The sequence below is a fragment of the Lethenteron reissneri genome, chromosome 18, assembly GCF_015708825.2.
Source record: "Lethenteron reissneri isolate LAM-NWPU_2019-01 chromosome 18, ASM1570882v1, whole genome shotgun sequence".
NCBI classification, from domain to species: domain Eukaryota; kingdom Metazoa; phylum Chordata; class Hyperoartia; order Petromyzontiformes; family Petromyzontidae; genus Lethenteron; species Lethenteron reissneri.
The window spans coordinates 5,823,487-5,841,675 of record NC_083796.1 but is presented as its reverse complement, the minus strand read 5'-3'; the positions used below and the strand labels follow the sequence as shown (position 1 = coordinate 5,841,675).

Sequence of the window (18,189 nt, the reverse complement as noted above, 5' to 3'; positions counted from 1 at the left end):
AACTCACTCGCACAAACACACTAGTATGCATACATGCACACGTGAATAAAAACACAGTCCATGCGACCAATTGGTTAAAGAAATTGCCTCATTTCGAGGCAATGGGAACAACCATCCTTGGTATGCCCATGCCACCTTCATCTTTCTAATTTTTCTTACTCCTTTCCATAGGTGGCAGCAACATCAATCAACTTCGGGTGTGGAAATTGCCTATCGTCCCCATTGATTGGTTTGCTCACCTCCAATTTCCAAAATGACCACATCCTTAAAAAGGTACTTCTGTGTTTAAGCAATGCTTGTCTTCTCCATGACAGTAATGCACACCGCTTCACTTATGCAGTGTGCTTTTGTCTGGTCACATCCATGATGAATAGCTGGTTCACATCCTCTGTTCAGTGGCTTCAGGATAAATCCATTCATCTTTCTGGACCAGTCCCATTTCAACCCACAGGGAAAAACAACTTTAAATTCTTCACTTCGCTTCACCGTCCTTAACCAACCTTAGAAAACATGACCTTACCATCCTGCCGTAAATTCTTTCTGCCCTTGTACCATAATGGCAGTGTTGGCATCACGCGTGCTCGTGCATGTGTGAGTGTGTGTGTGTGTTCAATCCCGATATCCGACTGACCACATTATCACCAATTTGCGAAAAATCATGAACAATGGGAGGGTGGGGTTGAAAGTGCCGGCTCATAGAACTGCATTTTATGAAAAAATAGCGTATTACATTTTTCAAATGTGTAAGAAATTTAATTTGAGGAGGCATAATGAGTTTATAATAATTATGTTTTTAAGACCGCACCAGCTTTTGTTGTGCGAGTTTGTCAAACACTGTGGCAATAACACACAGGGCATGAAGAACTCTGAAAAAATTACACAATTAATCTGCATTAACCATTAATAATACAAGTAGTTTTTGTAACGACGTGAACTAGAAAGCTGTTGTTGCACTAATCTCATTAAATGTTACACAAATAACGTCTGAGGATAAAGCATGAGAGCTCGATACATGTGTTTCGTTTTTATCCGAGTAAAGGCAAAAATTAAGGAAATATATCAGCTGACTTTTGAACACATGACAGTTGTTGGGAAATGTGGTGTCACGCATTCTCACAAAGAGTCCCCAAGTGCACGAATTATATAACATAAAACAACCTCATAGAGCAAACACTTACTGAGGAACACATTGGAAAACTGCAGTTTTTTTCGTTGCTAAAAGCTTTTAAGAGATTTTGTCGAATTACAATCAGAGTACATTATACAAGTCAGATTTGTTGAAGAATCCGACACTCTAAATATCTTCATTTCTCAAGACCATTTGCAAGGTCAGTTTTATTCTACATCACTATGCGCGCGCAATTGGGAGCTCTGTGACCTTTAAAAAGAACATTAAATGAAGATCCCACCCCCCATCAGAGAGTCCAGAGTTTGAAAACGAACTCACGAAAAAATGGTGAACAACTGCCCTTTATTTATAAGTGTGTGGTATTATTTCCAGTGCAATCGGTGACTGTTTAATGGCTGACCATGTCAGTGTCCTTTGATGGATACTTTACGTGACCTCATTTAGCCCCTGGCTCTACCCAATGAAGTGTATAAGAAACGGCGATCGTCTACTAAATATAACCACGTCGCCATTCTTTCTTACTTCGGACCACAGCAAAAAATAATTACTCTTTTGTATTGAAGAAGAATAAGAAAAAGGCTTAGAAGTCTCCGCTGCAACATTTAAAAAGTTTGGTTTTTAATTTATATTAAAAATGGATGTTTAGGGCTGTAAATGATTACGTGCCCCGAACGGAGCAGTGTGCTCTGTTAGAGCGTGCACGTGAGACCATTCTTTTCTCATTAACAGTAATGTACTTGCAATCAGGGGAATTATTTCATCACAAACACATTAAATCCAGCTTGCCTCTAGCTTTTGCAAAGCCATTTTCATATATTTAGCCTTGGCATGGCAATGGATTTTTTTTTCTCTTACAAGAAATGCATGCCCTTTATACAGTCGTGGCAATGCAGCATTGTGTCTAATCAGTGTTAGAATAATTCTGCAAACCCATACGATATTCCATCTGCCCACATTTACACTAACACGCTCGAATGATGCAAGATTGTATACCAATTTTAGTCTTTCTTTTTCATTTACAAAATAGAGCAGTAAGTGCTGGAATCGGCTACATTTTCTCTGCGAGTTCATTAAAATCATTGGTGAGTGATGACTATTATAGTTAATGAAAGCACACGAGATCATCCGGGGCCTACAATGTGTTGAAATAATATGAATGGCCAAGTGCGACTACCTCAGCTTTTAATTAATGTAATGGGTACTTGTAACTTTCTGATTAAGCCGTGTGCATCTGTACATAATTGCCTATTTCAATCTTGATCATATTCACAGACGAAGCATAATTCATAATTTCCCTTTATCCTCTGCCGTAAAATTGTGGTCATATCGAGGACAAACGTGAATCTTAATGATGTAGCCAAATGGATGTGTAGGTGTTGCTGGAATACATGCAGGCTATGCATTCAAATATGGCAAAGTATCAAGAGTCCAAAAACATGAAGCGGTGCAAATTTGTACGATTCTGTCCGACAAAGCACCATAATTTATCCATAATATAGGTTTTTGTTGGGTTAGATCGCGTAAATATAAAAGTGTCGTTAAACCCGTTACCACCCGACACAGCCAATTAGAAAGATTTGTCACGCATACAGAACGTGGCCAATTCGTTACTAGTACAGCACCCCGGTGTGTTGGACAGCAAATCCACAACATTTACACCTTCATTTATGTCGGCAAAAGTGAGAAATGGCATGCATGCAATTTTTTGTGTACATATTTTAGAATTTCTTTAAAGTAAACAAAGATTTAGACGACAAATATATTCACAGAATGTCCTTCGACAGCTTGTATTTCTTAATTACAGTGCGAGAAAGAAATGGAAAACATGTGCTTTATATGCCTAGGAACAGTTCGTGGCGGGTGCTTAATTATTCATACATCATGCACTTCAAAGATGTCCTAAACATTAGCCTCATTAAGTCCGAATGCTTGAGGTATTTTATAAACGCACAACACTTTAATACTCTAAAACAACATCAAGAGCGGAATCAATTGGTTTGATTCGGTGTGATTAAAGTAAACACATTGTATAGCTCATGTGGATTATGTTTGTCGTTCACATTAGCACTCGCTTATCATAGCACAGGCTAAAGGGTTCAAGAAAAAGCAATTTTGTTTTTCATTGCAGGTGGGGGAGTATTTCAAATCGTCAAGGACATGCTTTTAAAAAGATTTTAGAAGGAATGCATTTAAATAATCTGCCCTTTAATACCACTTCGCTAAAAGCTCTGAGAGAATAAATACTCCAAGCACACGGACGTGCCTGCAAATTTTCAACTTTGTTCTTCATATACATCCCACAGTGTCTCATTTCCCTACCAGCTCCAGGCACACTACTGAAAAATCCGTTTTAAAATGTAGAAAAATAAAAAATAATCATCTGTACGTACGGTGCTTAAAAAACCAATTGTCATCCATTTCCATCTCAACGTGTGGTTGCAAATTAATCAGCGGCGGCTCAATTTTTTTTGCAAGTAACTACAGCGTCACATCGTACTGTACATGGTTGCAACATTTATGAGCTTGTGCGAAAATACCCGTCATTCGTAAAATTTGAACCGGCCCTCTCCTTACCGGCGAGCAAGGCTCTCTTGCATTGTTCCTCCTCAAATTATTCGGAAAAGCACTCCCCCCCCACCCACCCCTCGCAAGGGCCTCCACAAAAGGTGGCATGAACGCAAGGTGCTCTCTAATCATCTTCTTGGTCATTTCGGTAAAGTCACGTAGAATGCGTTGTGGCCGAAACGTCGTGAGAATTATTTTATTACGTTTTTTTTAGTATTTTTCTTTTATTATTTTATTATTTCCATTCTACGTGACTTTACCGAAAGAACCAAGAAGATGAATCCTTGCAGTTACGAAAGCTTTAAATCGAAATGTGCTCTCTATGTTCCGACTGTGCTTGCATGTTACACACGTGCCGCGTGACAGCACGTGAACGCACAAATAAATAAATAACGCCCTCATTACCTTAAATCCTAGAGATGGCAGCTACTTACAGGAACAAGATAAATGGCTGCAAGAAATGGCATAAATTAGCTGCGTTCTGAATTAAAGCTTTGCTTTCAAGCACAAGTGCACAGGTCCATACCTCTATTCAGCTAATTGTGAAAGCTGTTAAGTAAGGCTGCCATTAGCAGCATGGGCGATTAAACAGAGGTTTTAGCAAGTGCTAAGGCAGAGCTTTCAAGTGCTGGCATTCAATTTCGTGAACATTATTATTCACCCGGAGAGGAAAATTAGCAGTGGTGTATGCCTTGACAGTTGACGCATGTGCAAGCATAGGATGGGATTTGGTTCGTTTATCTTAGGCAAGGCCATTTTCTGGCACTTGTGAAGTGAGCTCAATGCAATGCAGAGGAAATTGATGGCACAAAGGGCTGGAGCTGTACGCTCTTGAACTGGCAATATTTCAGACTCACAGGTCAGTTAGGTGAGAGAGGCCCAGAGGTCAAGAGTTTGTGAAACCAATACACACACGACTTATAAAACCTCAATTAAATGTGTGTCTTTTTTTAAGTTACGTGCACACGCACGTGCACCGATAATGCACGGCAATTACAGCCAAGCGTTACTTTTTGATTAGGATAACGACTGCGTTAGCTCTTCTCAAATACCATTTTTGCAATTGCAGTATCAGCCAAACAGGTGAAAGTCAGCAATGCGGTAGTCCTGCTATATAAGTACAGTGGTTAATATACACACGAGCTGTAGTTCTTTTTTTAAGAATATAGATGCGTAAGTCCTGAGCGGAAGCGTAAATTTATTCCATTAATCAGCACTCTCATTATTTTTTACAGCATGTGGCACATCCTAATGTTCACCTGTCTTCAGTAGAACCTAACATAGCGACTTAATAAGAACGTTTTCAATGAATGCATATTACCGGCCTTGACACGTGGTTCATAAATATGGACAATTACAAAGATGATGGAACGACTGGAAAGTGTGCAAAGCTGCACGGAGAGATGCATGCCCTGGTATTATGCTGAGACACGCTAAGAGCAACGTATGAGTTGAAGAACACGTGCAAATTAGAAACCTCATATTCACCATTAAGAAGCGTGCCTCGACGGGACACGCCACTCTATGGGACGCACAGAATCGCTGCCAAAGGAGACGACACGGCCGTGAGCAGGACCTTGAGGAATGGCGACTATGTGGGGAGGAATTCATCCGGCAGTGGATAGAACATGGATGATATTCTTGGGTTTTTTTCGGTAAAGTCACGTAGGTAAAAATTTAAATTAATAAAAGTAAAATAAAATAAAAATAAACTAATTTACTTAAAATAAAATTATTTACTTGATACAGCGAGCGTGCTGTGACGGTTCCACCTGAAGACGGAAGCTTGTGTTGCCTCCGAAACGTCGTGATTTTTTTTATTTTATTTTACTTTTATTAATTGTAATTTTAATTTTTTTACCTACGTGACTTTACCGAAAAAACCCAAGAATATGAATCGTTGCAGTCACGAAAGCTTCAAATCTAGAAACATGGACGATGATGACAGATGAATTAAGCGACAATTATAAAAGTGCATAATGTGTAAATAAGGATGCTTACTTTCATGCACGTGCAATTTGCTATGAAACCCGTCTCTCCTCGAGTTCAGGGTGGGGGGAAAAAACCATACATATCTCAATGTCAATGTTTTTCTACAGCCATAACTTCCGTGTGACATACGTCCATGTGCCATTGATCACGTTTGACTGTATACATCACTTGTACAAATACATTACTTCATGCGACGTTAAAACATGTTGTTGTTTTATATTTGCGACAGGTTTTTTTTCTCTCCCAAAATATAATTGCAGATATGTTGTACTGGCTCGTGAAGACCGTGATGGGGGTATGGCTGTTTAGTTATGGTAATATGGAGTTATTCAGTGATCACAGACGTAGACGAAAGCTATCTTTTGACTGATTTGAGGTGCAGGTCTTCGTGTATTTTATCCACGAACTCATTATAACATCTGGTTTCGTGGTGGTGTTTGGCACAACAAAAACCCAGAAAAATATTTCATCCCCAAGCATGTGAAAAGGACCTGGATGAATGAAAGCAATCTAGGGTTGCATAATATATCAGTTTCAATTCAAATGTTAATAAATACTGCCAATTGATCTTTTTCAGCTGACTGATGAGGTGGTTTGGGCACCTGGTAAGGATGCCCCCCCGGTAGGCTCCCCCTGGAACTCTACCGGGCAGCACGTCCCACTGGGCGAAGACCCCGGGGGCCCGGCCCAGGACACGCTGGCAAGACGATGTCCCTCGGCTGGCCTGGGAACAACGCCTGGGAATTCCACAGGAAGAGCTGGTATCCGTCGCCAGGCAAAGGGAGGTCTGAACCAGCCTACTCAACACGCAGCCGCAGTGACCCTCACCAGGACGAGCGGATCGAGAAACGAACGAATCTGACTACCATCTCTAAGTTTTGTCTGAATTTCTCACATCTCACTACATCTCTATCGCTTGTCTATCTCTTCTCTTTTCTCATTAGTAGTTTGTAAATTGAAAGGGGGGTGGGGAACCCCCACAATAAAATCCACTTTGGGCGATGGACCAACACCACCACGATTATTAGCTCCAGGGGATAGAGAGTTTGTTCACAATGGAGTGATATTTGAGGTACCAGTCATCCACATTCATGTCGTATTTTATTGCCAACATATATGATCCTCTAATCAACATTTTGACAAGACAACCTGGTATAGGACAGCATTATAGAATTTGGCATGAAAAATCCAATGGTAGTGCTTCCAGTTCTCATGCAGTTAAGATTTGACAGAAATAAAGTTAACAAAATTGTATTGGCTACCAGAGGAAATGAGAGGAAAGGTCAAATCCGCATTTTTAAACATTTAAAGATGAAATTAAACTAACAGTATATTTTAACAACCAAATGTTAACGGGATCATGGCGGAATTATACACGGTATCCATAAAGGTGTTATTAACTACGAAAGAATTATAAGAAGATAGCAGAATAGGGTTTTCCCCTTTTTTCTGGCAACAAAACTGAAACCTCGTTTACGAGGAATCATGACTGCATTAACCACAATACTTGTGGTCAGAATGCAAACAAAAAACATACTCTGATAATATATGCATTGTCCTTGAAACTGATTGGTCCACACCAGAGACGGCTTTCTTTTGAAAGCCTTTTGGCGTCCTCTGGTCTAGCACCGTTTGAGACGAGGCTCAAGAGAAAGTTGTCTCTGGTGTGGACCAATCAGTTTCAAGGACAATGTATATATTATCAGAGTATGTTTTTCGTTTGCATTTTGCCACAACTATTGTGGTTAATGGAGACATGATTCCACGTAAAAAGGTCTCAGTTTTGTTGCCAGAAAAAAGGGGAAAAACCTATTCTTATATTTTGGTACTGGCAAAGGAGGTCTCATAATGAAGAAGATAGCAGTTTGAAGTTTTTAATTACATGGTTGAAATACTTAAAACATATTCCTCAATTACTTATTTTGGTATCGCGATGTCAGATGAATACCCGTCAAAAACAGAAAAAGTAAATTGTGTCCATTTTAATGTCAAGTGTATAATCGTTCTCCACATGCCATGAGAATTCGAAATGCTGCCTGGTTTAAATACCACGATGATCACAAACCAACTCGTGCCGACGTTGTACATTTTGGAAATACGCAGCACACATGGCCTTTCAATTATAAATCCTGCATTCTCCGTATAAGATGCACTGCTCACTCTTGCATTTTAACGCAAACATTTCGGGTGCGTCTTATGATCTGACAGGTGTGTGTATGATTTGTATATCTTATTTCACACCGGACAGGTTCAGGACGCTTCTTACTTTCCAGAGCGTTTTTGTTTATTACTGTATGGAATTTACAAACGCCGTATACATCGTCTTCTTTGTGTTGTATACATTTTTTTTAAACATAATTCGTCGGTTCTAAATGCATTTGTTTTGGGTCACTGAAGGTCAAAGCTACCACTGTACATCATCCAACGACAATGCACACGGTGACTGCATAATGGCACCACGCTGAGGCACGCGCGCGCACACTCGGGCAGTCCCTGCAAATGCGAAAGGTTATTAGAGAATGGTTTGCCTGAAGTGGAGCACTCACGGTCAACGCCATTCCAATCCCCCATTCTTATCGCGGGAAAAACCCCTGGTAAGCCACTTTTACATTCGTGCAGGCCAGATGGCTATTTGGAGACCAGAAGAGGATCACAAAATTTGTACGCGCTTCTTCATGAAGCATGATTAACGAACGGCCTGTTATTCGAATTTATTATTGTGTTACACACCCACGATAATACGTCTACGTCGGATTTCCGAGCAGGATGTTCTACTGAAGTAATCCGAGTTCGTATCAATGTAGAATTTTCAATATCAATAATCTACATTGAAATAAAAATATCACAAAATTATGGATGCCAATGAAAACACATGGATGTATGTAACGGATTCCTAAATTATCTGGGGAATACAGGTCCAATTATGACATTTAAATGAATAGCAATGCAATTTTTAAAAACAAATGTATCTGAGAATTACACATCAGCTCATGCAATATTAATTTTCGTTTAACGAATATTGACAGATGCACATTCAATATTCTCTTTAGTACTTCTAGATCTGTATCGTAACACAAAATGGCCTTTTAACATTTCTCACAGCTAGCAGCACATCACTGTCGAATATGACACCAAAGTAAGACTTGGAAATAACTACAATTCTCTGGGCCTATCTCACAGAACGCAGTACCAGATGACATGCCGTCAAGCCTTCAAGTTGTGTAAAGCATGTTTATTGTATGACAGTAATAGGCTCTATTTTTTTGTTATTTTAAAACATTCTCAAAAGCTAGGAGGATATGCTGAAGTACGTGAAGTGAGTGGTAAACTAAATTTCACATATTTAGTAAAACTGCTGCTCATCAGACCGAGACCATCAATTTGCTTTACTCCAAAAACGTAACTCACCCCCCCCCGCCCCCAGCTTTTTTATTCTCAAAATGTGTAGTACCGACACACACATTTTTAAATACTATATTATCTCTCGCTTTTTACGTCACATTTGTAGTCCGATTTGCTCCATTAACCTAAACGCAACGTTCAACATGAAGACGTCATCGTGGCCAACGCTGTGGTTGTCACCACCAGCATATCGCTGCCAAAGCTGTCCTCTCTCTCTGCCAGATCCCGCAGCTGCTGCTGCTGCCGCACTGGAGACACGTGACCTCCGAGATATGCCCAAACAGTATCATCCCACCATCTGGTAACATTAGCATATTACTTGCGTAAACCATAATCGATGTGTAAATGCACAGTTGTATGCGTGTATCGTGGGCATAATTGTTTTAATAGATGACAAATAAGCAGACAATTCGACTCCTTCACCTATCTTTTTTTTTAGACATCCCATCGGGCGCAAAGCATCCTGGGAGTGTATAATTTCAGCAGCATTGCTTTTCTACAAGCAAACTCTGGACCAATTTTGATATTCAATCGAAAGATCGATCCATCAACATCATATCTGGTGGCTGCCCACATTCGAACCGGATGCCTCAGCTGTGCCCGCTCCGTGCTTGGATATGGGCATTACCCACAAAGTAACCATCCGTTCAATGTGCTTTTGTGATGATGCAAGTTCACGTGCGTTGTTAATTGCTCCCGATTATACAACAGACATGTAAGAAGTTTATATTTTGTTGAAACAACAAAATATTTTGGCAGTTCATAATAACATAACCGCCATAATGGAGGGAATATTGTCATAAAAGTGTCACTTCACCGAATAGAACACATCGTAAATAAATAAATAACATTTACGTTACTTTGCAGACAAAATGCACAGTTAAAAACAAATAAGCAATGCAGTTTTATTTTTTTCAACTTAAACAACTGTTTACCTGTATGCTTGAAAGCATTCGCAATAAAAAAAATATTTTAATTGAACCAGCACACGTTTCTGTTAATATTATAAAACATCCATAACGACTGAAATGTACTATTTGTACCGACACATCAATTCAGGAGGGTTTTTTTTTGCATAATTCATGTTAAAATTCCAACGGTGTGGGAATATTTCAGGGCAAGTAACAAGAGGAATAATAATCAAGCCTTGTTGTATGATTTACTGATACAGTTTGTAAATCTCTATAGGCAATATGCCAGCACGGAGTATTTTACGGACATCTTAGGCTCATAAACAGCCACGCAATTAAAGGAAATTGCGGGGTACAACCAGTGAAGAAATGCTGGCCTGTAAATTATTGGCATCCTCATTATCATCACTCTTGTGTCGGCCACCACGAGCATGCATTACTGTGGCCCACTCGGCTCTGGTGACATACGAGGGCCGTATGTGTCTGCTCCTGCCAGCGTGTCACAACTTCTGCACCGCAGCGCGCCTCGGGGACATTTGGCCGTATAATAGAGCAACGCCGTCAATTGTCTTTTGTTCGATTTTAACACAATCCTTAAAAAAAACAGTTGCGATGCGACGAGATTGCCACAAAAACCTCATTCCTCGCACGAATCAAAAGGGAAACTTGTGTATGGCTTAGAAAACGTTTCGCCTCTTTCCATTTGTGTAACTGAAACACTATGCATTTCTTCTGAACCAACGCACTGGTACCTTCTCAACCATTCTGGGTTGCTATAAATATCGAAATGTGTTTTTAACGTGCAAGCCCTTTAGCCGAGCATGAAATCATATCGCTATTGAGTGTGTTGTACCTGCTCAGGCTGCTTTGCTTAAATGTCACAGTTCATCACGACGCTTTAACAATGGTAAAGGTGCAGCGCTGTAATTTCCTGCTCACACCACTGCTAGCAGAAGGGCCTCCGCTAGGAGAAGCACGAGAGATCCCCTCTTAGAGGGTACTACTTTGGTCTACTCTTCCACGCTGGCCAGACATCTTGTTAATTAAAAAGGCCAAAGTTTATCATTACAAAATATTTCATAATCAATAAACTATTTACATATTAATGACTTAACCTTTAAGGTGCATGTTAAAAAAATCACTTTATTAAACAAGTTACATTCCTTATATATTTTTTTCTCTCCTAAAATATGCAACTTTAAAAATGTTCTAAATCTATCTGCTATATATATATTACATTTAGATTGCACTTTGATCATAAACTTTTATTTATATACAGCACAATAGCAGGTTGGAATAAGTTATTTGCAGCAGTGAAAACATATATAGAAGTTTTTCTTCCAGTTTCGAAATGAATGTCATCAGACTCAAGGTCAGATATCTACATCCATGTGTGAACCAGCCGAGAAGCCCAGAGGTCAAGTTGAGCGCAGCTCTGATCGAGTTCCATGTAAACCTTATAATTTGCAACACTTGTTTTTTTTATTTTCATCGTCAACTTCGACTCCTTTGGCAGGCGGTTCGCTTTCCGAAGAATTGGCCCTTTTTTTGACCTCCCTGTTAATTGCGGAGAGGAGACAACACGCTTTTAGCCACGATTATAATTTGACAATCCCGATAAATATGCAAACACATTTCAAAAACCTCTCAACCCTCCCCCAGGCCCCCCCCCCCCCACTCAACAATGCAGTGCGTACACTCCCAGAAAGGCATGTGGCAGCAGTACACACATTTCACACAGCTTCCATTAGTGTTATTGATGCATCGTTACCGAAATTAGCATCATGAATCTGCCATAAATATTAAGGAGTGTGCTGACTACTCAAAAACGGAGCAGACTGATGCAAGCTAGATCAACAAATCATTGGACAGATTCAGAGATGCGTCTCCTCAGACCTGTTTAGGATTTATAATTAATTCTGTAACTTAGACATGGCGCACTGATGAGCCTCAATATAGGCAAAAACGTGGACATGCGGCAGGCTTCAGAATGAAAGGTTGAGATTTCTTTCTCAAACGTTATACGTTTTTCAGTTTGTTCATATACATAGCAGACCGATGCAACAGTGTTTTTTTAGGAAAGAGATGCTCTTGCCAATTGTAACATTCTCTAATAAACAGTCTTAGAATTGCTTCAACCTTTAGATTATGAAGCCTAAAAACACCATCAGAAGAATACAATTTACAAAAATAACCCAACAAACATGCCAATAACACTACCTTAAGATGAAACAATATTTAATATCTTTGGGCTATTACGTATTATTACATACAGTATTATATTTTACCTTTTAAGGCCACAATATTATATTTTACCTTTTAAGGCCAAAGTGTTATTGATGATTGTGTTGAGTTTTTTTCTTCTTCTCCAAATGATGCTTGTGCACCACTGCCAATGCAGCAGCATCGCCAAATACAACCATAGGAGTATTTTAAATACGATTTGCAACACGGTTTGTGTTTTCACAGCATCTAAACCAGTGGTTCTTAACCTTTACTGCAGCATTGCATCCCTTTGGTTCTTAATCGTTAAAACATGTTACAGTGTTAATAAACACAGAGGGTTTGATGAAACAAAGTAGTTGTACTTACGTGCCCGTGCTTAATTTGTGTCGAAGATTTACCTTCTAAAACAATCTGGCCATGTCTAGCACCCCCAGAAACGGCATCCCGCATCCCCAGGGGGTGCGTGATGCACCCCAGGTTAAGGACCACTGATGGAAACGCTACCGGATCTCAAGTCGCCGTGTAAAGCAGAGAGGGCCATGTCCATCGTGGGTATCGAACAGGGTGGCGGAGTGGCGCAGTGGCAACACTCGTGCCTCACAGCAACGAGGGCCTGGGTTTGGTTCCCGGGTTGGGTGCCTTTCGGTGTGGCGTTTTGTATATTCTCCCCCTGTTCTGCATGGGGTGCTCTCCAGTTGCCTCCCATAGCTAAATGAAACACACAGTGTAACTGGTATTGGCAAAACATGCCGAATGCTTGAGAAAAAAAAAGACCTGCAAATTACTCAATTTGGATTACAAACAGCAACACAGCTCCCGACTGTGAAAGCTTGGCAGGACCCTCCTGAAAAAGAGTCTTGAGACTCATCGAGGTATTGCTGGGTAAACAAGTATAATCATGACAATAAAATTGGCTCTGAAATATGGTATATATTTGACGAGTGCTTTGTCTTGCCGTGTTTTTTCGGTTATTGCATCTATCTAAAAATGCAATGATGCATAACATTGCTTTTGCAAGTCATGTACGTTATTAAACTCGACCATTGTACTCAATGCTTTGCTTTGCAATTGCCAACATTTCCTCGCTCAAGACAGGAGTTAGAGCAGGGTGGAATGAAAAAAAAGTAATAAAATACTACAATAAATTACCAATGGAAATGTACGTGGATGCCAAAATCCACCCGTCAGACTGCATGATAAAAATGTGACGGAAGAGTTGAGGTTATTCTTTAAACGTCCTCCCAATGCTGATGGAAGCATTCAGAGCAAATGCCCCTTTCTGACAATTGCTTTGCGTAATCTTGCGGAGAAGAATGGGAGCCTGGGAGTAAATAATTTCATCCTCCACAACTAACAATCACCAAGGGAAGCCTCTATAAGCCTTCAATTTATTGATAATGGTAACCAGCTTTTTGTTGTGCAACAAAATGGATGCATTTTCCAGTGTGACATTAATCTGCGAATGACCGTCAGGTCAATGCATTATTACTTTGACAGGATGTTTTAACACAACTGCATCCCAGCAAAGTAAACACGTTGATTTTGAAAAATCGCTGCCGTCCAAAGGGCAAAGGAAGCGTTGCCGTGATCAGCCAATGAAATTACACAGCCGCTAATTGTCACGTGGGCAAGCGAGTCCAATCTAAAGTGCTCGCATATCGCACTGCCCTTGTTCACAGTAACGGGTTTTCCTTGCTCCGGAGCCCGTGAGAATTTATTCGTCATTGACTGCTCGCAGCAAGCTGTCTCTCCTGACGATTTTCTCACTTAGCATCAATGCGCGGTAACATAAAACACTGTCACACAACACCACTTAGGGGGCAGGTCAAACTAATTTGACAAAACACCTCACGGTATCATCGGGATAAAGCCGATGATACAAGGCCACACAGTACTCGGCGATACCCAGAGGGATTGCGAAAACAATGCGGTTACGAGAGTGTCACTCTGGTTCAAAACAGAGCTTCCAAAGCAATGATTGATGCCCAGGGTTACCACCAGTCCTGGTTTTCCCAGGATCGTGTTGTCTTTGGGAGGTAACAAAATCATTCCTCCCTCCCACATCTTGTCTCTCCACATAGAGGTTAAATGTTTTGTTTTCGTTGCAAGCAACACACTGGCCAACACAGCCTTCTTGGAGTGCATCCTCGGAGCGGCATTGGTCCAACACACAAGCAAACTCGGGGCCAGTTTTCAACATGCAGCGATTCTACAGCAGAGACGAGCTTGCTTGAAGCAAAGCAGTTGAAACCGCCTGATGTTTATATGGTTCCCTTTTTTAGATAAATGCCCTGAAATATTTGCGAGTCTTCCTGGGACAAAAAAAAAACTCATCTCAGTTTTTTGTCGATTGCATGTCCTGGTTTTTTGTTTTATACCTCCGGAGGTGGCAAACCTTGTGGATGCCTCTTGAAAGAGAAATCCAGGAATCTCGCAGGGGCATCCAGGACTGGGAGTGTTTATGGCGTCACGGTGCAACTTGGGTTTTATTTATTTTGCAGAATGGCGCCATATGGTGCCATGCTAAATCTTTGGTCGCAACTTGGAAGAGCCTAATTTCGCATTAAAAACGCAATCACGTTTGTGCGCGTTTGCGTTTTTTATTGACTTGAAAACACAATTAAGGGACGTGTACAGTGGCACCCATTAAAGGAATCAACTGCATCACGTTTTCTGTGGAGCACGGCGACGCGTTTCTCATTTTTACTGTTGTTTTAATTCGTGTCGTAAACTGAATTGCAACCCGAGCAATCACTTGCAACAAATCAAATCATTTCAGCTTCATGTGTACGGGGGAAAAAAACACTTGTAAATAACGAATAACACGTGTCTGAAACCTGTGCATGTACCCGTGTACAAGGTAATCCACTGCTATACGTGGCCCTACCCACGCTGTGTGGGTTGATCATACTTCGCCATGCTTTTCAGAGTGAGTTGATCAAGGCCGGGGGGCATAGATATGGGCACATAGAAATACGGTACAACACCGGATTTTTATGCACCACTCTTTGCTGCCCACTTCAGCGCATATCCCCGCAGCCTACAACCCTTGTTATGCATGGAAGTCTCCAATCCAACCACTATCCAGCCTCATCCCTGCTTAGCTTCAGAGATCTGATGAGATCAGGTGTATTCTGGGTGATTTGGTCATCGTGAGTACTGTGCAGTGCAGTATATAAAACTTCCCAGAGGTATTACATACGCTCATGAAAAACATGAACAAATGTAAGACATTCTGTGAATGTACCTGGCAGAGGTTTCTCTTAAAATATGAAAGTTGGCTTCTTTTACAGCAATTGCAACTTCATTGAATGCAAGCACTGAGCTCTTAAGGAGGACTGTGTTCGCTCGCCACATTGCACACCGCAACGCTAGCGGATTGGAGTCTTCGCTAGTGACCTGCCTTCGACCAAGCCACACAGAACATCACCGATCTCAACAGATCTCAGACGCTCAGCGGGTTTTTGCTTGCACGGGTCGACTGTTGTGCGTAGCAGGCGTTATAAGCTGTGGAGCTTCATGGTGGGAAGCCGAGTGCAGAAAAATACATCGCTGTACTGCACTTCTATGCTCCCACACTTATATACCTTTACTCCAGGCATCTACCAAACCTGTACCGAGACAGCGTGATGAAGCGCGGCGAACTATTCCGCACGGTCCAGCGTGGTGTGGAGGAAGTTCTCATCCAGCAGTGGATTGACAAAGGGGCCTCTACATGGACTTGTTGACACGGTCGCAAGCGTGCATCGTGGCACTGCAAAGGTGCGCGGGACATACCGGGCCAGGTGTAGCACCGTCTCCACCACGTTGGAGCCATCCTTGGCACTCGTCTCACAAAACAGGGCATTGTAATTCTGAAAAAGTAAAAAAGCGTGAACAGGTTAGCGGTCGTCTGTCTGTTTTCCACTCGTGCACCAACACACGCGAGATTACGGATAAAGCCACGGTTTGTAGTGTCGGGGAGCCTTGGAATAGGCGGACCCCCCCCCACCCCTCTGCTGCCAAAGGCTTAGTCCCTCTCTCTCAAGATGAGCATCAAAGCCGTTCCACATATATATAAAAACACAGGGAAACAGAGCAGAATGCATGATAGATACAAGCCGATTGTATCGTCACTTATTCTTATTTAGCGTCCAACAATTGTTACAAGTTTCACGTTGACCACGTTTGCGAGTTTGATGCGTGCCCCCCGACATTTGTTGAATACCATCGCGAGCTTCTCTCCGAACGTGTGGGACACGTATTTCTGATCGTCTCCAGGTGACATGTTCCTCATGTCACTCTTGTTTCCAACCAGCATCACAGGAATCGATTTTGGTGCGGAGTCCTGCGGAAAGGATTACGTGGGAGGGGGGGGGGGGGGACCCGCGGTTAGCATTTTCAGCCGAAACCAAATACAGCGAATGAACAACAGAGTCACCTTTATATTCGGGAGACGTTATGTAAAGATGAAGGTATGCCGGGCGCATGAGGCTCATTCCACGGCTTGTGGAGGGACCTCTAATTTCCACGGGCATTAAGCCTACACATGCACACTGGGACAGATGGCTTAAATGTGATAGCAGTGCCAACACCATACCAGATGCTTCATAACCCCAATATTAACCCTCTAATGACAACACTGTACCTCAATGATGTCAATCCAGTCCCTCACGTTTAGAAAGGTCTTTTCACAGGTCACATCATAGAGGAGCAACACACCATCTGCTCTCCTGAAGTACGACTTAGCAATGCTCCGAAACCTGGGGACAAAAATAAATGCAATGATCTTAAATGCATTAAAGCGGTATAAATGCATTCTAATTCAGTCACAGTCAGATGTGAAATGCATTCATTCTCTAAACACAGCACGTCAATGCGTATTAGCAATGCTCCAACGTTCAAACAACAGATTCTGCATTGGGTAATGTCACGGAATGACATTTTGTCAACATTGAATAAACATCGGCTAAGCGGCTGTAATCAATGCATGTAGAACTGGGCTCACCTCTCTTGCCCAGCTGTGTCCCAGAGCTGAAGGGCCATGTGCTCTCCGTCTACAATCAGCGTCTTCATTTGAAAGTCCACTCCTGAAACACAGCATTTACAACGCATTATTGCACTGTCGGTGAATTATCGCCCGATGACACCGTGTGGCCAACACGGGGGCGAGTGGGGGGGAGATAGTGGAAGGATCGTTCCACCTGTGACTGTGGATGATGTAGCCACCTGCTGCTTGCCCATGAAGTCCATTGAAGGGTGGGCAACCAAAGCAATGCATCAACTCACAAGCAGTGCAACTGGATGGCTACAGAACCCAGACATTGATGCTGTAACATTTGTCGCGGTTCCAAAAATCAGTTGCTTAATCTCTGCACAACGCTCCCAATAGGAAATAAGAAGAAGATCGCTATCAAGCTGGGAACCCGTGCTTGATTCCTGACAGTAGCTAAAAGCAGGAGCGAGTGATATCTGAATGGTTCCTGGCATCCTGCCAACTATGAATCCCCACTGACCAATCTAGTGAGGTATGGCCAAATGACCCATCTGACAGAAAGATAGGAGTCCTTCACCAAGCAACGTATTGACAATGGAAAGTAATATACAATTACTGCACATGTGATGTTTTCATACGAACGATTTTTGAATAAAAATGAGGTTTTTTTTTTCTCCAAACATTATATCCACACAATCCACGAGCAGGCCAAAGGGTTAATGGCATCAGAAACAAGCATAAACACGAGAATATTGTTCTAACACCATTCACACCTCATTGCCTACAATTGTTTTTCGAACACAAAGGTGAGTGATGATGCGGATGTGAGGACCATTTTTAATTCACAGCCCACAGCCCACACATTTCCCCTTCACGTCAAAAAGTCGGCTAAATATTATCGTGTCCGCAAGACCATTTACCCCCCCCCCCCCCACCACTGCCCCCCCTACCTCCATAAAATATGAGTGTGCAAATACATTATGATGAGT

General features: G+C 41.7%; 1 protein-coding gene across 1 annotated transcript in view; it reads right to left on the bottom strand.

Annotated features, from left to right (window-relative positions):
- Positions 1-9,979: 9,979 nt before the first annotated feature.
- Positions 9,980-18,189, bottom strand: part of RASEF (RAS and EF-hand domain containing) — a 35,016-nt gene continuing 26,806 nt past the window's right edge. The window contains 5 exon segments of the mRNA XM_061553554.1: positions 9,980-11,556; positions 16,003-16,079; positions 16,433-16,552; positions 16,853-16,967; positions 17,213-17,294. Of these exon segments, the coding sequence (XP_061409538.1) occupies positions 11,457-11,556; positions 16,003-16,079; positions 16,433-16,552; positions 16,853-16,967; positions 17,213-17,294 (494 nt within the window). The 3' untranslated portion in view covers positions 9,980-11,456.